This window comes from Lepidochelys kempii, chromosome 4 (assembly GCF_965140285.1).
Source record: "Lepidochelys kempii isolate rLepKem1 chromosome 4, rLepKem1.hap1, whole genome shotgun sequence".
NCBI lineage: Eukaryota > Metazoa > Chordata > Testudines > Cheloniidae > Lepidochelys > Lepidochelys kempii.
The window spans coordinates 34,467,045-34,491,679 of NC_136383.1; the positions used below are offsets into that span (position 1 = coordinate 34,467,045).

General features: G+C 42.2%; 1 protein-coding gene across 28 annotated transcripts in view; it reads left to right on the forward strand.

Moving 5' to 3' along the window:
* ANK2 (ankyrin 2) overlaps window positions 1-24,635 on the forward strand; it is a 566,593-nt gene that overhangs the window by 376,656 nt on the left and 165,302 nt on the right. For all 28 annotated transcript variants that reach the window (XR_012158530.2, XM_073340925.2, XM_073340929.2 and 25 more), the window contains one exon: window positions 23,449-23,547. Coding sequence is in view for 27 of the 28 variants with exons in the window: in XM_073340925.2 (XP_073197026.2) it covers window positions 23,449-23,547 (99 nt within the window). In the remaining variant the exon portion in view is untranslated. The remainder of the gene's footprint in view (window positions 1-23,448; window positions 23,548-24,635) is intronic.

Sequence of the window (24,635 nt, forward strand, 5' to 3'; positions counted from 1 at the left end):
CCTTTTATAATTTTTGTTGCTCTCCCCTGGACTTTCTCCAATTGGTCGTCTAATCACTAGATTATTTAGAGTGACCCAGATACTGAAATTGAGGATTAAGCAAATTGTTCCTCTCCAGAGCCTGATCATGTTGAAAGCCCTCCAATCTCTGCCCTTCCCCGGTCTCCTTTGAACTCACATCAATTATTACTCTAGACCAGGGGTCGGCAACCTATGGCACGCGTGCCAAACATGGCATGCAAGCCAATTTTTAATGGCACGCTGCTGTCTGCCAGACCCGGGCAGACAGCAGCATGCCACTAAAAATCCGGCCTGGCCCGCTCTTTTCCGCCCACCGCTCTCTCCTTGTAGGGCAGGCAAGCTTCCCCCCGCCTCTTCCCTTAGCGTGCTGGGTTCCTGCCCCTCCTTCTCTCCCTCCCTGCAGCCGATCAGCTGATGGCCCTCACTACGAGGAAGAGGTAAAAGCGGAGCTGCAGTGTGTGATCTGCTCGGGGACCTTGGGGAAGGGGGGTGGAATCAGGGCATATCCCCTCCAGCCCTTTGTCGTGAGCCGCTCAGGGCAGGGGGCTGGGAGCACCCCCACGACCCCAGCCCATGACCCCAGCCCTCTGCCCTCACCCCTGAACCCTCCTCACACATACCCAGCCCCCTGCCCTGACTCCGGCACCCTTCTCACACATACCCAGCACCCCCACACCCCATGCTCTGACTCTTGCAACCCCCACATCCCCACTCCCACCCTGAGCACCAAACGGGAGCTCCTGCACACACCCCTCCCCCGACATTGCCACCTGCACCCCTCCCACCAAATGAGGGCTGCCCAGGTAAGCACTCCACATCCAAACCTTCTGCCCCAACCCTGAGCCCCCTCCCTCATTCTAGCTCCTGGCCAGACCATGCACCCCAAACCCCAGCCTGCTCCTTCACCCCCAGCCCTGTTCTGAGCGCACTCCCACCCTCATCTCAGTGCAGAGAGAGGAATAGAATGGCTAGAACCAGGGAGAAGGTACATACCTACTCTATGTGGACAGGGCCGGGACTCCAGACCGGCAGCAGGCTGAGTGGGGCCAGCAGCTGGGACCCTGTCTGACAGGAGCCGGTGGCCAGAACCCTCTCAGCCCACTGCCAGTCTGGGGTCCCGGCCGCTGGCCCCGCTCAGCCCACTGCTGGTCTGGGGTTCTGGCTGCCTGCCCCTTGCCAGCCGGGGTCCTAGCCACAGGCCCCGCTCAGCCTGCTGCCGGGCTAGGTGAACAGAACCCCAGGCTGGCAACGGGCTGAGTGGGCCGACGGCGTAAGATCAGCATTTTCTTTAAATTTTAAATGAAGCTTCTTAAACATTTTGAAAACCTTGTTTACATATGACAATAGTTTAGTTATATAATATATAGACTTATGGAGAGAGACCTTCTAAAAAACATTAAAATGTATTATTGGCACGCGAAACTGTAAATTAAAGTGAATAAATGAAGACTCTGCACACCACTTCTAAAAGGTTGCTGACCCCTGCTCTAGACATATTCTCATCTAAGTTTGCTGCCCTTATGGTGATCTTTCCAGTTAAAAGCATTGGAGGAATAGCTGCCCTAGTCTCTGAATCCCCTTTTCTTTATAAGGACAAGGGAATCCTTAGGACAAAATGTCCAACCCAAGGTGATATCCCAGAGATAAATTTAAGGGGCTTGCTGGAGGCCCATATTAAATTCTGTCATCAAATTGAAGACATGGTTTAGATGATTCTCCTGCCTGTGATGGAGTCACTTCTCTCAGGATACTCCTGAATCTTCTCTTTGAGAGGTTACTTCGCCCCTGAGTTTATAAACAAGCTCTTGAAGCAATTATCTTATCTTTTTTATCTTTGGAATGGACCAGATTGCACCATGTGTTGGCAAATCCTGGTCACTCCACAAGGTGTTAACCCTTCTCCCCCTTTTCTGATTGCACAAGTTGAACAATGTGCTTTACTATCAGTAAACTCAGTGGGTCCACTTCTCAAATAGTGTAAATCCAGATAGATACTTTGATTTCAGTTTAGCAAAGCCAATTGACACCAGCTGAGGACCTGGCCCATTGTCTTTCAGTTTATTTTTCCAGCTAAAGGAGAAACTGGGAAAGTCCCACTGACAAACCTGAGGATGCTTTTTACAGTAGGTAAAAGTTCAAGCATCTTACTGTTTCATTTGCTTGTCTGGCATGTGTAGAAGATGGGTACATTTATGCAAGTTATTGTACCTGCTGACTAGAAACCCAATTTACCACCAAAAGGTTTCTATTTTAAGAGATTTAAACAAAGACAATGCATTAACAGTGACAAAAGGAGAGATTTCCTCATTCATCCTTTTTTCAATCTCGTCCAGGTTCCAACTTCCTTTTCTTCCTTGCAGCACTTATTGGTTTATACAGAACAATGATCACGAAGGTATGATCTCAGCAAGTAAGGAGGAGGGATTCATTAGAATGCCTGTGAGTAAGAGATACCATGAATATAGGAAATGATGGAGAAAGTGCAGATGCTGCTGGCTACAACAGTACATAGTGGTGGTAAGATAGTGACTGTCACGTAGTGTTAGAGTATTTACACAGGGAGACTGGGAGCCTAATGCAATTCTGCAAATAGCTAAGATATTCAGAAAGCAGCTAAAATGCCAGCTTATGGTTTCATCCACATAACTACCATGCTGATCTGAACTGTGGGATTGGTTGGCTCTATCTCAATTGGACATGAAGATCTTAAGGATAACTGAGGGCACTCAGCCAGTTTTAGTGCGTCTCCATGGGGTCTCCACTGCAGCCTCAGCAGGATTAAAACTGCTGCTAGGCTGGATTTACAGTTTAAAATAAACCATGGGCAAGTCCCAAGTTATTGCATCCAGGATCAATAGAAATCCATAGAGAAGCATCGTGTAACCATCCCTGAGGCTTCCTCATTCAGCCTGTGAAATTTTTTTTAAAACTGAATTCTTCAGCGAGTCTTCAGATATACAGTAGCATAGTATTTAGCCTGCTTCGTGAAAAAATGCCTGTGAAAAGATGCTGGTTTATAGTTACACCTTTACCTATATATTATTAGTTACAAGATTCATTTTTTACAGGGACAGGTTGAGGCAGTTTGGGGCCCTTAACACCATATTATAGATCCCCTGTGGCCCGGCACTGCTCTTGGGCTGGGAATGGCAAGGGCTTCTGTCCCTTCCGCTGGAGGCAAGGAGAATGATATGAGGCCCCTTTCTTCAACCCTGGAGTAACAGGGCTCACCGCTTCCCAGAAACATCTGGGGTTGCAGCAGAGGGTCTAAGACAGTGGTTCTCAACTTATTTATCATGCGGCCCACAATGTGTTACTTGGGCCGCAGGGGTTGGGTGATGGGGCAGTGGCAGCCCAAACCCAGTCCCCCGACCTCACAGGGCCGGCCGGGAGCCCCGGACCTCACTATGCAGGCCAGCCTTTAGCATACAGCTGAGCTGGGCCACAGCTGTGTGCTAATTGGGCTGCATGCAGGCCATGGGTTGAGAACCGTTGGTCTAAGATATAACACCTAGAGTTGGTGTTGAAAATGTCAATTTATTGAAACTAAAACTTTCCACAAAAACATATTTGTTTTGATTAAACTTTTTTCAGGAAGGTTTTTCAGGTTCAGAATGGAATTTCTGGTTGTGTGTTTGTGAGAGACTCCAGAATAGCAAACAGACCAGTGGCCAGGGTACTCATCAGGGATGTGGAAGAATCAGGTTCAAGTCCTTCCTCCATATCAGGCAGGACTTGGCTCTTTCATATCTCTGATGAGTACCCTTGTGACTAAGCTATACAGTCAATCTCTTTTACCCAATGAATATTTAACTATTTATACAAAGTGGAGCAGCTCCAACAGGAGAGACAGACTCACTGAAGACCCAGGTTCAATTTGCTACTCCAAATAAGGCATAGCAGAGGCTTGAACATAGGTTTCCCACATCCCAGGTGTATGCCTAATGATTGGGCTAATGGCTATTCTGGGATGTGTCTCTCTGTTTCATTGTGAAAAATTTCTAATGATCAAAATTGCCTAAGTTTCACTCCTCATCGAAACAGAAACAAATTATGAAACCTTAAAATTTTTCACCAAATGGAATTTTTGTCCTTTTGGCCAGCCCTAATAACACACCAATCAGACGCATGATACAATTCTCTACTCTTAGAGCAATCATTTCAGGCCACCTGCATACTCAGGTAGATGTTACTATGTCAGTCAAAAGGACTAGTAATTTTGGTTGCTTTTTGTTTTAATGAAAGCTTAGATTTTTATGTAATCATGCGACTCCCAGAGCTGAGGTCCCAGACATAGGCCTAGAGTGCTTACATCTTAATCTGCCCAGATTCTGAATTGTGCTCAAAACATCTATGGAAATAGCTGAGACGTATATCCTGGCATTGTGCCTGCAAAATACGCACATGCTCTGACCATCCTAAAATAAAGGCCCACTCAGACCATGCTTGAATAAAGTTTCAGGTTTAATTCTCTACTACAAGTGAACATATGTATTAGTTTGCAGATGTAAATGTACAGTTATATGTTCATTAATTTATTTTGTAAGAGGAACGTAGCTACCTAAGTTGTCTTTTTCAATAATATTTTTTACTGTTTGTAAACAATGTATTGTAGTATAATGATAAAATGTTTATCAGGCTCAAATTATTATTATTATATTTATTATTTAGCATGTATATGACTATGTAGTATTTATATTACTGAAGCACCCAGCGATCCAAATCGGGATTAGGATTCTATTGTACTGGTCACTCTCAGCACACATCCACACAAAGACACCGTCCCTGACTAAAGAGGACAAGTGTCTTATGACTGTCTCCCTTTTCCACCACCAAATATAAACATGTTATACACTTGCAACTTTTTTATATACATGTTATACATCTGCAATTTGGAGGGGGTTGTTATAACTAAAAATTAGTGCCATCTGTCCCTCAGTATAGCCATAATTAATTGGCTGAATGGTCTATGGCAAGCAAAAAGTTAAGTTATATATCTGACCCTGTTTTGGTACCTTATAATCACCTCTGATGACTTAATTATTGTAAGAGGATGGGTTTCAGAGGAGCAGCCGTGTTAGTCTATATTCACAAAAAGAAAAGGAGTACTTGTGGCCCCTTAGAGACTAACCAATTTTATTTGAGAATAAGCTTTCGTGAGCTACAGTTCACTTCATCGGTTGAATGCATCCGATGCAGTGAACTGTAGCTCACGAAAGCTTATGCTCAGATAAATTGGTTAGTCTCTAAGGTGCCACAAGTCCTCCTCTTCTTTTTGTAAGAGGATGGAGAGTCTTTGGAAAGTCTTCCATTAACTTCAATGGGTTTTGGATAGGTCCAGAATTACGTTAATTTCAAAGTAGGCACATCTTATACATAGATTTAGTAGTTTGTAGATCTCTTCAGTGATCATGTGGCAAAGAGATAGATAGCACATTGCAGTTTTTGTTGTTTATTTTTCTTCCACTTCATTACTTTGCTGTCGCTGCTCTTCCATTGCACAGATTTCAAGCACCTGGATAAAGCATATGAACCCAGTAGGGTTTTTCACAGACCAAAATGGTGTGCTTCATCCTGGGGTAATGTCTGTAAATCAAAGGTATAAAAAATCTAAAATCAAAATACTGTGTGTTCGCATAAGTTTACGATAATATGCAAGTGGATGAGTTAAAGCAAACTAATCCTGTCAGCAAAGAACTTGCCGAACAGTAGTGAAATAAATCAGAACCAAATAGTATAAAAGTCTGTGTGTTTACTTTTTAATCTTATCTTTGTTGCCTCCAACCGCCATAACCTAAATCTAAAATTGATGCTTCTAAAGTGCTTTCACTGCGGATCTGAATTAAAACCAAGGATAAAGAACAAATACTTAGTGATATTAATTCTGGATGCTGTCCAGCCTGAAAATCCTGTTCCTGCCAACTTCTTTGGGCCTCTGAGTTGCAGAGGGGAAAAGCCAGTACCCAGGGCCTGCTTCTTTGTGCATGACTAATCCATTCTCTTCCTAGTGCCCACCCCCATCAACTGAATTTCTGCTAAAAGGTTCAATCTAGTAAAAACAACATGTTTTCAAGGAGTGGAATATCTTGATTTCTGGTTGGCTCTATTTTAGTGTCTCTCTTTAATCGGCTGTTCTGGGGGAAGTAGGAGGGGGATGCAGTTGTGATATTTGAAGCTGCTAAAATTGATGCTTGCACATTTCAAACTGTTCTTTATAAGCCAGAAAGCTCTGATACTGTTGAACACTTTTTAAAAAGTGATCAGTTTCCTGGAGAAGGGTTCTTATAACCAAAGAGTGGCAGCTGTCTTCTAAGTAGTGCTGCTTGTACCACTTTTAAGGTTCCCTATAAGCCGTGAGGAGTGAGGTCAGTGAATATATCATACACTAAATCTAGTTTGTGTAGACTTTTATATTTATTACTATGGTATAAAAATGGAGCGTAAGTGCACAGGATGCTCATTTTATCAGTAAATTTGTGAGACCATTGAAGAATGGTATTTTCTATATAACTTTCTCTGTCATGGCTTTTTTAATTTATTACAGTATAACGTTATTTACATGATCTGTCATCTTAAAAAGAGCAATATTCCTTTTATTTTTTTCTTTTAATAACCCAACAACATTAAGCTTTAGTGATTTAGAAACTCTTCCCTTACTAAATCCTCTGCAACTTTTCCTACATGCAATACATTTTCCTGACCTGTAAGACCGAATCCTGAATCAATGGAGCTCCATATGGGTAGTGCATCTGGGTGCAATGAATTAGAGGATTGGAGGCTAAATTCTTAATGAGTAGCAGTATCCAGTAGCACTCCAGGATTTAAGAATCCTTTCATTCATAGTATTTAAAGAAACTGAAGGTTGATGGAGAAAAGAGATCATTCTGCAAGTACATTTTTGAGAAATAATTTTTGATCAAAGATTGAACAAAAATTGCCTCTGTAAGAACATTTAAGTAGAAGCTTCCACTTATATCATTTTATCAGGTGGATAGTGCCAGGTCTTCCATGTGTTGTAAGGATAAGCAACTTGATAGACAATATTACCCAATAAATGCATTTGGAATACTGGACTGTGCATTCAGAATAACCAAGGCCGAGTCCTTGGTGTGTCAGTACAGTGATGCCTCATTTTAGGGAATTACACTGCACAAAAAAATAAACTGCCAGTGCATAGTTATGTAAATGTTTTCTATTCCACTGTCTATTTAAATTCCTGCAATTGCAAGTATTGCACACGTGCTTCTAACCGTTGGAACTGAAACTGTGTATAATGTCAGGTTTCAGAGTAGCACCCATGTTGATCTGTATCCAACATAAGAAGAAGAAAAGGAGTACTCCTGGCACCTTAGAGACTAACAAATTTATATGAGCATAAGCTTTTGTGAGCTACAGCTCACTTCATTGGATGCATGCAGTGGAAAATACAGGGCCTAATCACATTAGTCACACTATCAGAAGCTCGTTCACCGGCACATCTACCAATGTGATATATGTCATTATGTGCCAGCAATGCCCCTCTGCCATGTACATTGGCCAAACCAGACAGTCTCTACATAAAAGAATAAGTGGACACAAATCAGACGTCAGGAATTATAACATTCAAAAACCAGTCGAACACTTCAATCTCTCTGGTCACTCAATTACAGACCTAAACGTGGCAATATTACAAGAAAAAAACTTCAAAAACAGACTCCAACGAGAGACTGCTGAATTGGAATTAATTTGCAAACTGGACACCATTAACTTAGGCTTGAATAAAGACTGGGAGTGGATGGGTCATTACACAAAGTAAAACTATTTCCCCATGTTTATTTTTCCCCCCTACTGTTCCTCACACATTTTTTGTCAACTGCTGGAAATGGTCCACCTTGATTATCACTACAAAAGGTTTTTTTCTCTCCTACTAGTAATAGCTCACCTTACCTGATCGCTCTCATTACAGTGTGAATGGTAACAGCCACTGTTTCAAGTCCTCTGTGTATATAAAATCCCCCTACTGTATTTTCCACTGCATGCATCCAATGAAGTGAGCTGTAGCTCACGAAAGCTTATGCTCATATAAATTTGTTAGTCTCTAAGGTGCCACAGGTATTCCTTTTTTTATATATAATGTCAGTGTCTTCCAACTTCCACAATTGGCTATCCAACAATCCAATTTTCCTCTAATTAACTGATGACCAGTATGATACCATATGATACCATACTTCACCTTCTGTTGGACTGTAGCTCACGAAAGCTTATGCTCAAATAAATTTGTTAGTCTCTAAGGTGCCACAAGTACTCCTTTTCTTTTTGCGAATACAGACTAACACGGCTGCTATTCTGAAACCTGCTATTACGGGGGGGATTCTACACCAAAAAATTAAAAATTCTGCATATTTTATTTGTCAGATAATGCAATATAATCACACTGGTTTCAACTGTTTTGGTAATTTATTTAAACTACAAAACAGAAAAAAAGTCACAGTAACTATTCAGCATTTCCTAAACACATGAAAGTTAAGTTACAAACACTTGGTAACCAATACCCGCATTCCAGTTATTATCCTGAATTTTCATTTAAATTACATTACAGAACACCAAATAGCCACACCCACAAAAAAAGTCATTTTAAATTGCTCAGACTTGCACACATGACAGTCAGACAGTTTCGCTAATCATTGTTCTGGACCTGGCTGGGTACTTTGGGACGTGCTTGGTTCAGATTGTCCTGACATTTTATTGACTGCTTGGTAAATGTTTTATTTACCCTTAATTTTTTTTTAATGGCTAAGTAAAATAAATCCTGAGCTGTAATCTAACCACTGGGAAAAAAGTGAGAGAGCACATAGATCTTCCTAGCTGAATCCCTTACTGTAATTTATAAGGCTTTACATCACTCTGGCACTGTAGGGGCCTTAAAACTTTTACAGGTTTTATGTTCCTGGGGGAATTGATTGAGAATGGAAACAGTTAACTAACAATAGGAACATTAACAATGTTACTAGGCAGGCTGCTACATTTCTGCCTCACTGACAGAGCCTGCCTCTTGCATAATAAAATAATAAAAAGCCCTACCCCCTCCACCAAGCCAGAATAGTAAGTCAGAGGGACAGTCTCTCTCTCGCTTGCTGGAACTCGCACACGCCCAGCTCCTCCACCCCCTGACGGTGATCAACATCTCCCATGCAGGCACACATGCCCAGCCCCTCTCCCTCTGCAGTGATTTGCATCTCTGAGTCTGCTCCAGGCACACTGGAACAGACTTGCTGCCGGGGAAGAGGCATGTCCCCTCCGCCCTGTAGATTTCTTTCGCATTTTTCTGTGGGGGGAGGGGGCACAAAATATGTGGATCATATGAATTCTGTCAGCAGTACAATGCGAATGAGATGGGTATTACTCTTTGTGAGTTTGGTTATGAAAATCTAGTCTTGAATTTATGAAGACTCACCACTCAGAACATAAATCACAGAATAATGATAAGCAATACTTCAGCACTAGCTTCTTAGGTTGGAAGCTATGGAATAGATTCCCATAGTCTTACACTGAGTGGTACCTTCTTAGTCCTCAAGTAATTGTTTGAAATTAGTGGGACTCCCTGAGGTTTTAGGTATTGCTCAACATGAATAAGGATATGAGAATTTGTTACCTAATTTTTAAGTATAATTTGTCCTTTATCTGAAGTGTTGCATCAGGTGATGTGTTTAAAATTCAGAGCTCATTTAAAATCTTCTGACTGTTCAGTAGAGAGGCCAAAACTGCACCATGCTTAGGGACGGATCATGACTTCAGGTGTGCTCCCACATGGGGGGAGAAAAACGTGTAGCAAGCCCACTTACTTCCCTATATGTCCTATCCATACCACAATGGAAGTGCAAAGGAGAGAGAGGGGAGAGCCTTTATGCATCTGCTAGTTCCACTCCTGTACAGATATGTGAGAAGGGTAAAGGCCAAAAATAGGCTGATGCATATTACTTCACCTGGAGCAAGGATAGAGCCAGGAATCAGATTGTGCCTCTCAAAGTCGCAGTCTGGTTCCTGGTCTGTGCTGAGGCCGCTTAGCTACACACATCCCATTACTCTGCTCTTGCGGCAGTGAGAAATCCATACAGACTTACTGCCCACAAGATAAAGTAGGTCACTGGATCAAAAATCACACAGAACTTCCAGCAGCTGCAATTTCAGGTCATTGAACCCCAACAGGGTCTTAAAATAAAGGATTAAAAGTTAAAATCAGACAATGTGAGTACTTATTCCAAGGAGCAAATTATTCCATTAGTTTTGGTGTGTAAGACCAGAAGGCCGTCTCTATAGTCAATTTTGGTCATAGTTCGTTTGTAATTAATAGATGTTGAAATGAACTTAAAAGAAAACACAATTGTATGTTTCTATATGATGCTTTTAAACAACAACAATATAAGTGAATGTGTGAAATATTTTTTCTCCAAATTTGATCAACTTTGAATTTTTTGTGAATCTTCCACACACTCTCTAATTTTTTTAAATCCACGACTGTCACTAATTTTTAATTAGTTGCTGAGAGTGCATGCACTGATTCTTGTATTTAGCTCTCCTCACATCCCCTCTAAAATTCAAAATACGTATTTGATTTCTCACTTTTTATTTCCCAAATGCCAGCCTATAGCTTATCAAATGTTAATTTAACTTGTGGAATATGATAGCCTAAGGAAATAAAATTATACATGTTTAGAGCAGAGAAACTCCAGGAAGAATGAGAAGTGCTGGTTATTACAGTGTCAGTATGCCCTCCTGTCATACTCGGACTGTGATTTAATCATGTCTTGTAAACTAAACAGGATAAGACCTGGTCAGTACTTGATTTGGGGGACTTCTGAAATAAAACCCAGTATGCTGCAGGAAATGGTGGCATAGGTGATTCAATATGTACATTCTTTTTTCTGGCTTAGTACTGAAGCAGTGACCCAATATGCTGTTTAGTGAGTTTAATGCTGCTAAAAAGAGGGTCTTTCAGATGAGTTTTAATACTGAGGTCCAGACCTTTTCTCATCATCAGAGAACCCCCAGTGCATTTCACAGGCATGGTCATGCTAGCCCAAGTGTTATGCCTGAATTTCAATTTAAACAATTACATTCTCCTTATCTGAAACACCTTTCTGTTGTTTCAGTCAGATAAGGAATTCTGGTTTGCTTCAATCGTGTCTTAAAAAAAACTGTGTTAGGGTACTCTGTTAACCATCTGTTACATTGTACACAATGACATATAAGTCTGTGGAATGCTTTGTGGCCCTCGTGGTGGAAGGCGTTAGCTATATAAATGTATAGGGTGACCAGCTGTCCTGTTTTTAAAGGGACAGTCCCGTATTTAAGCCCTCCTGTAGGTGTCCTAACTTCTTCTTAAAAACAGGCAAATTGTGCCATATTTTGTGTCTTTCTCCCCCTCCCCTCAGAGTACTGGCTGGTCTTGCTGCTAGCCAGATCCCTGCTCCCCTGCTGCCCACCCAGCAGTGCTGAGTGGAGGGGTGGGTCCAGACGCCGACGATGGGGATGGGTGTGCAAGGCTGGTGGCAGGGTGAAGATGCAGCATGAGGGGCAGGCCACTGCCCCCCGCTGGTCCGTCAATGCAACCCCCACTGCATGCCAGCTCTCGGCCAGCGGGGCCCTGTCCCATTTCCAGCCAGCACTGGCTGCGTGCTGCTGTGGCTGGTGAGTGTGGGCAGGCACCAGGCGGCGGCCAGTTACATGTCACCTCTTCTGCCACACATCAGCCCGTTACCTGCTCCCACTCTTGCTGACCTCTCCCTGCTTTGCCCCTTCGCACCCCCTCCCGCCCCACAGACTGGCTGCTTCTCCATATCCCCACCGGTGGGATGCATCCTGCTCCCAATGCTGTGCAGACACCAGCAGCTGGTCAGAGTGCTCAGCTCACCAACAGCCTGGCCGGCAGGTTCCTTCCTCTCCAGCCCGGGGCACTGGCCAGGAGGAGCTGAGCCCCGCATGTGCCAAAGCCCCGCGCAGCCACTTCTGCTCCTCAGCTAGGCCGTGACTCCTACCCGCACAGAGCATGGGGCTGCTCTGTCCCCATGACACCCTCCTCTGCTGAGCCATCTCTCTGGCCAGGTTTGCTGAAGCCCCTGTAGTCAAGTTCCCTGGGCCCTGGTGCACATGCATCCTTAGGGCTTAACCCCTTCCTGCCTGCGCTGTAGCCGGGGTTGGGGGAAGGAAGGGAGAGGAGGCAGCTGGGTTATGTCAGTGCCAGTGGCCAGCAGCAGCCTGGAGGTGTTAGCTGCCTTTTGACACTGGGAGGGCACGAAGGAGCAAGCTGCTTCCAGCCACAGAGGGGCGGGGGGAAGAGATGAGCTCTGTGAAGACACGGGCCATGTCATCCCTTCCTCCATACTCCCACAGGTGGAAGCAGCTCCTGTCCCTTCCCTCCCGCATAGTGCCAAAAGGCTGCTGGCCACGTTCTGGTGTGAACCCTGGCAGAAATCTGGGGAGGGAGGGTATGTGACCCTGTGTGCCCCACCCTATGTTGCCTCAGGAAGATGTGGTGCCAGGTACCGGGACAGACGGGTCAGTTGTCCTGGGGGCGCAGCCAGGTATGGTGGGTGGAGAACGCCGGCAGGGAGGGTGGGATTGGTCGGTCACCCCTCCCCATGTGAGAGAGTTGTACGATTGTATGTGTCACCTCTCCCCAGGTGTGTGTGGGGGTATGGGCGGGTATCACCCCTCCCTGTGTGAACCCTAAAGCCTTAAAGATCAGAAGGTAAATCAAAAATCCAACTATGCAGTATTTCTTTTTAACGGGGGCTCAGTCAACTTGATGTTAATTTGAACTGCATAGTTTTGTATTGCATAGTTCTGATTGATTGCCGTTGAACTCACTTGAATATGAGTAATTTTACCAGGTGTCCTGTATTCAGCATAGGGAAATGTGGTCACCCTATAAATGTAAGATGTTATGATCTAAATGTGTTTTTTATTTGCATGTCCTTCATTCTTTTTACCTGGCATGGTAACAGAATGTATAGGAAAACATCTTTTCCACATCTCATCTCTTGCTTTATCATAGCAAATGATTTGCATTCCTTGAGGTTGAGAGAAGCTGACTAATGGCTTGTCTATATGGGCAAGTTTCTGCACAGTAAAGCAGCTTTTTTGCACTCAGATTGTACACACTGCCACGCCACTTTGTGCACAGAAACTCCTCAGTTGCAGTACTGCAAAAAAAAAACCCGCCTCAATGAGAGTCGTAAGGCTATTTGCACAGAAGCTCCAGCGCTCCTTTGCCAGTGTAGACACTTGATTGCTTTCTGCACTGTAATTGGCCTCTGGAGCCGTCCCATAATGCCTCAAGTGACCTCTCTGCTCATTGAAGACATGCACCCCTCTACTGTCAAAGCTCCCTTTCTGACAGCCATTGCATGCTGTGCTGATCTGCTCTGGGATGCAAAGCAAACCATTAATGTGGAATGCTTATGCTGTTGAACACAGAGGCAGGGGTGTGTGTGTGTGTGTGTGTCTGAATGTGTGTGTGAGAAAGAGAGATTGCTGTGCAGAGAGCCCAGGGAGGGAGGCGGGGGCTGATGTCGGTGTTTCCCCTCCCCCTACCTCAGGATTGGTTGCTTCCTGCTGCTGTCTGAACTTACATGATAGCATGCTGACATGCTCTGTCCCTCCCAACACATTGTTTCTCTCCTCCTGTATTTGTAGGTTAATGGGAGTTGCTGGTGCTCAGAACTCTTGAAAATCTGTCCACTTATCTAAATAGCTAAGTGTGGATTTAGCTGCCTAATTTCAGGGACTGAAAAATATTTCCTTAATTTATATAATTTACTGTAGTGTTAATCTGTGTGCAGAACTCTGACAGTAAATATGACTGGTGATCTTAAATGCATATTTATCCATAGAGATAATGTGTATTCACAAATTCACCAATTATATATTGGTTTGAATCTAAATACATATCCACTAGTCAAAATGAATATTTGCCTGGGAGATCATTCTCTTGAAAAATAATGTAGGTAATATAACATTTTATGAAAAAAATGCCTTTTTAATTATGGAAAAAGCAAGGAAATAGAACAGTAAAACCCCTGGTGTATCAGATATCCAGATTTTGACATAAACTAATAAAACCCAGGAAATTGAAAGATAAAGTGGGTTATCTGTCCTTAATTCATCCTTTAAGAGAAAGAGAATCTGTCCTGTTGAGATAAAATCTTCTTATGAGGAATTTATTTTTAGATTGGCTGAGAATAATGCCCTAAGTATAATGCAAAACAAAAGTTATCAGAATTCTGAGCATTTTGATTCTTTCATGGAGCCATCCACCACCAATCCCCTGAGTCTATTAAAGAACGGACTCTTCATTTGGCTTATGGTGACATAACATCTGTAGGACTTGTGTTTATAGGTCAAATCGTGCACTCAGTTTTTCTATCAGTGATGCCATGGAGTTGAATGGATGCAGGGATTGGCCCTACGTCATTAGCATATAATCCCTTCATTGGGATGCTACACTCCCTCCCATGCAGGTGGACAGGAAATGGGCAGGAAGGCATTGGGAAATGGCTAAGCCTTGGTTCTGCCCTCTCCCTACACACACATACACACCCGCCAGCCAGCACAGTTGAGCCAACACACAGTGTGGGAGTAGCTGCCACTAGTATACGACCAGAGCAGATTTCTTCATCCTGTAACTAGGGCCCTACCAAATTCATGGTCCATTTTAGTAAATTTCATGGTCATAGGATTTTTAAAACCTTAAATTTCACAGCTTCAGATATTTAAATCTGAAATTTCACAGTGTGATAACCGTGGGGCTCCTGACCCAAAAGGAGATCGCGGTGGTGTGGGGGGACGGGACACGAGGCTATTGTAGGGGGGTCACGATACTGCCAGTCTTCTTTCTGCACTGATGCTGGTGGCGGCTCTGCGCCTTCCGAGATGGACATCAGGAGTGGCAGCTGCCAGGCGGGCACCAAGCTCTGAATGTAGCACCACCGCCATCAGCACTGCAGACGTGAGGGTGGCATTGTGTGGTATTGCCATTCTTTCTTCTGCGCCACCAGCGGAGGTGGGGATCTGACCCAGCCCTGGGGCGCCCCCCAGTCCTGCCTCTCCCTAGTGCTTGGGAGTTAAAGGGGCCTTGGGCTGGTGTGTGTGTGTGTGTGTAATCACAGCACCCCCCTGACCACAGTGCCCTGGACAGTCGCCCACATCACACACCAGTAAGTCCAGCTGTGACCCCCTGAAAAGTGACAACCCCCCGTGCCACAGTCACTTCTGTGCTGCTGCTGGCGGTGGCATTGCCTTCAGAGCTGGGTGCCTGGCCAGCAGCCACTGCTCTCTGGCTACCCAGCTCAGAAGGCAATGCAAAAGTAAGGGTGGCAATACTGCGACCCCTCCCCCCTCCCAGCCAGATTTCATGGGGGAGAGCAGATTTCACAGTCCATGACACGTTTTTCACAGCCGTGAATTTGGTATGGCCCTACCTATCACAGTGTACCAGTGAGGTGCCAGGGAGAGAATTGTGATATATTGAAGAACGGTGCCAGTCAGGAAAGTAACTTACATTGTGAGGTGCAGCAAAACCCTAACAAAATTGTCACAGTAGCAGTTACAGGCCCCAAACAAGATCAGGGCCCTGTCAGGCTAGATACCATCCGAAACCCATACTGAGAGTCTCTACCTGGACAACATTGTAATTTAGGGCTTGTCTACACTACCCGCCGGATCGGCGGGCACCAATGGATCCATTGTGAATCAATTTATCGCATCTAGTATAGACATGATAAGTCGACCGCTGAGCACTCTCCCATCTTCTCCGATACTCCACCAGAACAAGACGCGCAAGCGGAGTCGATGGGAGACAGTCAGCAGTGAAGACACCATGGTAAGTAGATCTAAGTACGTCGACTTCAGCTATGCTATTCACATAGTTGAAATTGCATATCTTAGATTGACCTTGTGCGGTAGTGTAGACAAGCTCTCATATAGATACGACAAGTATAGGAAGGGAAATAGGCACACAGAGGTGAAGTGCCCAACTTCACACATCAGGTCTGTGGAAAAGCCAGGAGTAAAACTCCAGTCTCCTGACTCCTAGTGCAGACCATCAGAATACATCAGACATGCCTTTTCCATAGGCAGTATTATGTGGATTGCATCCTTCTTTGAAAATTGTTTTAAAATAGAGTTAAACAGATGTGGTAAAGGTTTTTCTACAGAAAGGATATCATTCATTTTCATTTGAGAGTTTGTCTCAAAGACCTGTCATTAGTTTGATATTGAGCAAAGAACTGGAAAAAATATGCAGTAAACTGGAGAGGCAGAGAATAAGACTAAGCCGAAACATATTACACAGCAGGAATTCTGTTTTATTTGTTTGAATTGCAGCTAGTCTGTAAAGGGCAATCCGATGATCACATTGACCTGCAAATGGGTAATTACTTTTTGAGCATTAATTGAGGAGAAGAGTGTTCATTGTAGGCAAACAACTGCATTAGACAACAGTCATCTCCCACTCCCCCAGTGATGCCATTGATCTGCTGTTACCATCTCATACAGAGTCTGTAGGCTTTTAAAGTACATCAGATACATTCATTAGTACTGACAGCATTGGATATTTTATTATGAGAAATGTTATTAACTCTAATATAATATCTCATCTTAAAGGAAACATCAGAATTAGCACAGAAGAAATAGACTTTCCCTCTCTCTCTCTCTCTCATATTATCACGTATATAGTTATAATGAGGTGGTAACTCCTCTATAATTACAATTGAGACAAGCTTTCTGGTTAACAGCCAGTTTTCCTAAGTGCTCTAAAATCCATGTTTACTCAGATTGCTTGAACATTGGTGTTCTTCATCAAAGGCATGGGGCAGGTTTAATGGTGCAAATTTAGAGAGATAAATATAAAGCCTCAGTAATTTCCATGAGTGACTTAGAGAGCTGTAGGGAACTACTGATTTTCTCAAATGAGCAAGCAAGCAAATATTAGGGGGAGAGGGAGGGAATCATCCAAGCATAATGTATAACAAAATGTACTTCATTTATATAGTTTTAATTCTTCATCATAACTTCATGTTATACTAGTAAATGTCCTATCTTTACTGTCTTTGTAATGATAATGTCAACGCAATATGAGACCACATTACCTGTATTCTGAGAAGTTCAGGGATACCATTAATTTTTGAACTGGAATTATAGGGTATGCAGATTAGCAGGATTCTGTTACGTTTGTGTGCGTGTCTGTCACAGACCTTTCTAATTATCTCATTACCACAGGGTCTAGACACCACATCCCCACCTGTTATTGCATGTAACACATTGCCAAATGGCTGGCCCACATAGAAATGGTAGCCTGAATCCTGGTATCATTGAAATCAATGGCAAAACTCCCATTGACTTCATTGGTGCAGGATCAAGCCATCAGAGAATACAATTCAAACCTAGGGGAGAGAGTCCTTTGTTCAAGTGGTACTGCCTTGTGCTTTTGCTGCAGGAGGTCAGGGATCTGTCCCTGTTGACTGTTGTAGTTTTGCTACATATGCATCTATTAATATTGTAGAAAATGTAGTATGATGTTTTATTGTACTGTTTGAGAAATAGTGTGTGACCTTGTGATATATGACAAAGGGAAGTAGATAAGTTTGTGCATGCTACTTTTACTGTGGCATGTCCTGACTTTAAATGGGAAAACCCCTACATTAAGATTTAAAGCTTCATGGATAAAGACTAAAACATCCAGATATACCAGAGTTAAAGTGAAACCTTAGCTCTGTTGCCTTATGCGTAGGCATTATGATTCAGTATTTCATTTCAAGATCACAGGCTGTTTTTTCAAATACCAAAACTAAATTTACAAAACACAAGACCACATTTCAGGCCTTCACAAAGACACAAAATGAAGTGCATTTTCCCCCTTTCCGGGTCATTTTTAAATGGTTATCCAGTTTGGGGGCTAAATCTTGATATAGATTATGCCAGATTAAGGGCCTCATAAACCAGAGACAAGTTTCTTAAAATATGGCTTTATTTCTAAGGCTTAATAAGACATTGGTCTTTTAGAATCCACACACAGATCTCCCATACCACATACAAAAAATGAGGTCCACAACACCATCCTCCTCCCCACCCCCCAACCTCCATGTATAACTCTCCCTGGTGGCTCTGTGGATTGGAGGTTGGGGCAGACCTATTTCATTACCCTTGCACCTATCTGAAACTGCAGAGGAAAATGAATCTATCAAGGGACTATACCAACTTTCCTATAGAGGTCCATTCTTGCTGTGGAACTTCCTTACAGGGGAACCCCTTGCAGGGATACAACAGAACTGTGGTGCTAGGGATTTAGGGCAGAGATGCAAGAGACTCAGATTATATAGAGGAATATAGCCACCCAGCGGAACCTCAAGATCCACAGGGTTTAGGGTGAGATCCCTCAATTTCTTCTGTGAGATGGCAAATCACACCTAGCCTCTGTGTGATCTCTAAACAAGCCAGGTTTAGAAGAAAATCAGTGCAGTAGTTCTAAAATTTTGAATGTTTAAATGTGACAAACCAGTTTTCAAAACTCAATGGGAGTTATAGGTACTCAGCACCTCTGATGATCAAGCCCTGAAGTGCAAATCCTGACCTTAAGTGAGCTAAGGGCCCCCTACCAGCAGAACCAGAGTAAGGCAAAATTTGCACAAGGGGATACCCATATATAATGTATATAACTCTGTCTTGTATTTTACTTACTGCATATTATCTCTGCAAGCTCAGATAATAGCTTTCAAAGCAAGTACTCCCTTTTACATATTGGAGCTGTGAAACATTTTTCATAAACTCTTTACTGGCCAGTGTTTTTTCCAAGGGAATTTATAAAACTGTAAAATGAAATATTTTATATCATATTAAGGCACCATTGTAGTCTACTGCCATGTCTATATGCACAGAGAAGTGGCTAGAAATAATGACCACAGAAGTTAGCACTAAATGTTTCTCTAAGAAGCTCTGAACTTTAATCATATTTAAGGTATTGAGGGTGAATGACACTAGGACTGTCGATTCATCTTATTCAATGGAAGCTTAAGGAAAAAACTAATAAACATAATTTAATGTGTAAGTATTTCCTTCCCCACAATCCCTGTGGCTTTAGCTATGATTATAGCAAACTTACTGCTATGAATGATGGGTTTCCTCAGTGTGATGGAAACTCTGTAGGTCATCATCAGCAGTATGTGGAGATGTATTATATACCTCCTGGTGCTAAATGACCGGGTCGTGTATGGGATGACTATAGCCTCCTCTAATCCAGAGTTTTATTATCCTGGTTCTAGTCCAGAGATTGGAAACTTAGTTGGCAAAACCCTTCTGCTGAGCTTTTGGGCAAATCGTTTCACTCTCACTTTAAAATCCTCTATCTCCACACATTTCTAGGAATGTGCATGATGCTGGTGTACATATTTATTAGTATTCCGTAACAGTAGGATTTTACAAATGGCATAAAATCCATGAAAATAAAAAGGCAAGAGTATAATTGTACTGTGTGGGGCTTTAATAAATATTAGACACTGATCCTAGGGTGTGGTAAATTTCCATTAGTTACACCTAATAAGTTGATGCTGTGCGTTTATCCAGGTCTGTGGGGACAACCAAAATGCTTACACAGTATAATCCCCTGCTGCTTTCTTTTGCTGTTTTGCCAAATATAAGTTTTTAAAAACTGTTTTAGTCCCCGTTGCCTGCTCACTCCAACTCTAATCAAGGCCCATTGTGTCATACTAAATGAATGCACCAATAGGAATGACTTCATTTTACTCTGTGAGGTTCAGAGCAGGCTCTGTATGGTGGAATAGGATTGTCAAACAATAGAAGCCAGGAGCAGAAGAGGCTGCTGAGTTGCAGGGCATCTTCTATAGATTATTGTTTGAAATCCAGCTGTGATTTATAAGCATAAGGGATTGCATATCTTCATAGTTTGGCTTGACCTAATGAAGAATGACCATATCCCCAGCTTTGCTAGTTGGTGGACAAAAAGTATACATGTTTGTTATGGTGCAGAGGTCAGGATGGACACTTGCAAAATAGGAGATGAAAAGGTCAGCCAGGAAATACCCTAGGGTCTCTTCAAAGTATGTTGTAAACTGTTCACTCAAAATTATTTATCTTTAGCCTCTGCCTTTGTTCAGAAAATAGAGAGCTGTAGACTTGTTTCTTGTTACTGGGCTGAATTCTCCCCTTCATTACCCCCTGGAAACATCAGTTAAGTGAATGATGATACGTGGATGTAAGTGAGTGGAGAATTTGACCTAGAAGCGCTGTCACTGTTGGTTGCTTGATCCGGAGCTTCTGATGCCAGGTGGGACTTCAAAGAAGAACACTATGTTCAGTATCAAGAGAGGTGTCCTTTATTTTTTGAATGAGTTTCTGTTAAATCACTAACCATGGAGAAAGGTGCAGCATAGCTGCAAGACAGTTAAACCAAGTATACCTGTGGTTAGCCCCAAGAAACTTTCCTAAAAACAATAGGAAATATAGGGCTGTAATAAGGGTGAAATGTGGCTCACAATCTAACACAGATTTTTTAGAAGTGCTCTCAAATCATGCTTCCCTTTGCAAGCGTTTTTTATCCTTTGACTCACCTAACCATATGGCATCCAAAGATATAAACTGCTATATGACCATTTTCAGAATATGGACTGGTCACAGGATTTGCCATAACTGATCAAACCAAGAGCACACCGATTATGGTATTCTTTTCCAATGGTGGTCAGTACTTAGTACTAATACTGATCTGACATCCAGATTTTTAATGCTTAGCTCAAAAAATTGAAACCACTGTCACCATGGTTTTCCCCAGCAGCTATGTAAATCTTGAGTCTTGTCTGCAGTAGGAAGCTTACCCGGATGGAGGATGTTTTCATCATGGTTTTGGAAGTGCTGAAAAACTTCTCATTTATACTCTGATCAGTATCAGTTTAGCTATACCATCACTGAAACCATTGCCAGCAATAGGTAATTTTCCTAGTCCAGACAAAGCTTATATGTCTCTAAGACATCATCATTGTTGGACAGTTCCTAGAGATCCTGTATTTTAGAGCTAAATGTTTCATTTTATGAAAGAGCAAATTCCACTATGTAATCACATCTTAGATCATATAATGTTCAGCGCCTAAATTATCCTGAGCTGCTTTCAGGCAGTCAGTGTGCTTTGCAGAGCAATGTTCACAGAAATTTCAGGTAGCAGTGACAACATCATTTGCTACCGTGCACTTCTTTAAGGCACTAGCCATAACTACATTTAACTTGATTGCAAATCAGCAGATTGGATTGTGGTATCCTTGGCTGAATGCTTTTACCGTGTAGGTCACAAAGATACAAACTTTAAATGAAGCAACTGAAAGGCAAGTAGCATTTCACTAAAAAAATCTTCCAGGATATCAGCTGAAATAGGGATCTGTTTCACAGTGGCCATGTTAACGGACCCAGAGTATAACTAGGAGAGAAAACAATAGAAAAGTAGAAATATAAAAGAGAGGATGGCCAACTGAGAAGACCCTGAGTCATAGTTGTCTGCTCTTAACTCTATCACATTTCTAGTGAATTATGCCATCTTGAATCTCTTTGCTTTGTCTACATGGGAAGGTTTTACTAGTGGTACTGATATAGTTGTACAGATTTAATTTGTTTGTTTTTTAACCCTCTTCCCAAGCAACATAAAATAAATTGGGAAAATACCCTTCTAATGGAATAAAAATGTCCACATAGTGTTTATATGTGTATAGTTGTATTGGTTTAAATTCACAACTTTAGTTAGATGGCGAAAACTTTCCTGTAGAGACATGACTTTTTACAAGGTTTTCCATTCCCTTTTTTATACCTCATACTGAGCAGAAAAAAGTAGCTCTTTTGGGGATCTGGTAACGGATCAAGCAGATAAGAATCCTTGTTCTTCTCCAATAGAAAAAGCATAGGGGGAGATTGAAAGCCATCAATTCCAGAATCAACTGTACTATTGCCTGCTCAGTGGGATGGGCATGTATTTTGCAGAGATTTTTTTGGAATATTTCCATATGAGGTTTACTGGAAAGAATAATGATAGGTTCTGATACAGGATTCTGAATATCACAATATTTGTGGTACTTCTAATTCATTGTACACATGCATAAGTCTATAATCTAAGGTAATGAATATCACAGCAAAAGTCTTGTGGCTGAAATCTGATTTATGTTTTATATTCTAGTTAAAAGTGTTATAGAAGGATGATGGAATGATTTATGAAAAGTAGGTGATCAGGTCCTCTTAAATTACACTGTAATTTACAGAACTTGAAACGAGCGTTGGGCCTATTTAATGATCCTCAAACAATAATATAAATGCACTTTTCACTCATATGAATTTTGAAACTATGCTGAATATTAACATTCAATGTATTTTGTTTATATGGAGGCCTGGTCTAACTAGAAAATTAGGTCAGTTTAACTATATCGGTCGGGGTATGAAAAATCCACACCCCTGAATGGCATAATTAAGCTGACCTAAGTCCCTGTCAGAAGAATTCATCTGTCAAAGTAGCTACTGCCTCTCAGGAGGTGGTTCTATGCTAATGGGAGTGTGTACACTGTAGCGTTTTAAGTTTAGACAAGCCCTGAGATATTTTAAAGTGGAGACAAAGCATATATTTCTGGTATATCAGCCTACAATTATGTGGCCGCCTTAGCTACCAACTGGAAAAAGACATCAAAAAGACATGCTATTAGCCATTGTGGTTTCTTCTGAGTACATTAGGGCATTTCTAGATGACTTTATACCTGGGCAGTCTTACTGTGTAGTCAATCGGGGCTCTGCAGTGTTGGGTTATTTATGTTTGGTGGTTTGCATTATTTTATATACTGTGAAATTATATGTATTATTTTAAAGCTCTGCCATCTCTGCTTGTCTTCTTTTGAGGGAGGGGTTTTATGGTCTCTGGTGGGAAGCCTTTTGTTAAAAAAAAAGTAGTAAATAAAGGAATATTCTTGCTTCCTTGTCAGCTTTCATAGAACTTTATTGCTAATGTTACATTCCTGTTCCGTAAGAGGGGCAAAATAGTTGTGGTAATAATGAAGATTCCCAATGTGTACTGAGTTGATTTAAGAGTATGGGAAAATATTCCAAAGTATGCCAGCTGTAAAAGGATGTATAGATTTTCAAAATCATTGCAAAGCAGCAGATACTTTGATGTTTTAAAATTCTTTCTTAATACTTGTTTTTTGCAGTCCTGACAGTGAAGCCTTTTGACTTTTTAAGTGACCTAGACAATGCATTCTGTGCCCTCTGTATATGCCATTAGTGCAGAAAATGCAACCTTGTTTCTTTTTATCAGTAGAAAAAAGTGCTGTTCTCAAAAGATACTTTTGCTGTGTGGGGTCTTTAACTTGTTTTATGTACAAAGCTCACTACAATGTTTCCTGTTGTGCTTTTTCCTAGAATGGTTTCACTCCTTTATACATGGCAGCTCAAGAGAACCACATTGATGTGGTAAAATATCTGCTGGAAAATGGAGCCAACCAGAGCACTGCTACCGAGGTAAAGCACATACTTCTTTTCTAGAGACTTTCTGTTATTTTTCTTTCCCTCATGACCCAGATGGTTTTAGAATGAGCATGATTTTCAAACCAAATATTTCCAAACTTTGGACCAGATTGTGCCATTGTGATCTGTATGTGATTTTTTCTCTTTCCGTGTGTGGGGAAGGGCGAGGGGGGGGTGGTGGTGGTGGAGGAGAATCAGTTGTCTTCACAGTGCAGTTCCTTCTTCCCCATGCTTGGAGTCATGAAAAACCCTCTTTGAATCTAGGTGTGAAATTATGGCTCAATTGAAGTCAATAGAAAAATTCCCTCTGACTTCCATGGGGCCAGGATTTCACCCTAGAATCTATATATTGGTCATGCAGTGTACTGTCCACCCACCAGCCCCAGAGGGAAAATACAGAAAAGTTAATTAGCCATTTTGGGGATGTTCCTACAGCAGCATCTAGGACAGGAAGATGTGGCAGCTTGGCTTCACTGGAGCTGCACAGCAAGAGGGCTGGTCTGAAGAGTACAGAATGCAGAAGTACAAGGTTTTTGGTGAAACTTTGTGCCTCCAGCAGATTCTGTGACATGCCCACCCTCTTCACCAAGGCAAAAATGCCATGCATGCTTTTCTACTCTAATGACCACATGGTGTGATCTGGGGAAGAATCAGCAAGGGGAACTTTGCAAAGTTTTCCTTCCACTATACCATGTAGTGGGTTTTCATTGGGATGGAGTGGTCTGGAACCTTGATTCAGTCCCTTTCTGAGCTAGAGCAAAATGTGTGAATGTTTTGTGTGTTCCATAACTAGGACTATGAGAAACATGTCTTGAAATATATATAGCAAGTCTTGTGTTGACAAAGAATAGCATTGCACCTAGGCTGTCAGATCCTGCCTCTCAGAGCTAGTTCTCCTTGTGTTAGGAGTCTCCTGAGTTCAGCATGTGCTCATCTTGGGTTCTAATGGGGTCTCACAAAATGAAACCGAGAAAAACAAACAAATATACAGAAAAATAACATTATGAGACAGATTATCTCCTGTGAGTTAGCTCTGCTCGGGGAAGGATAGTGCAGAATGGGCCTCACTGAGCCGATCAGGG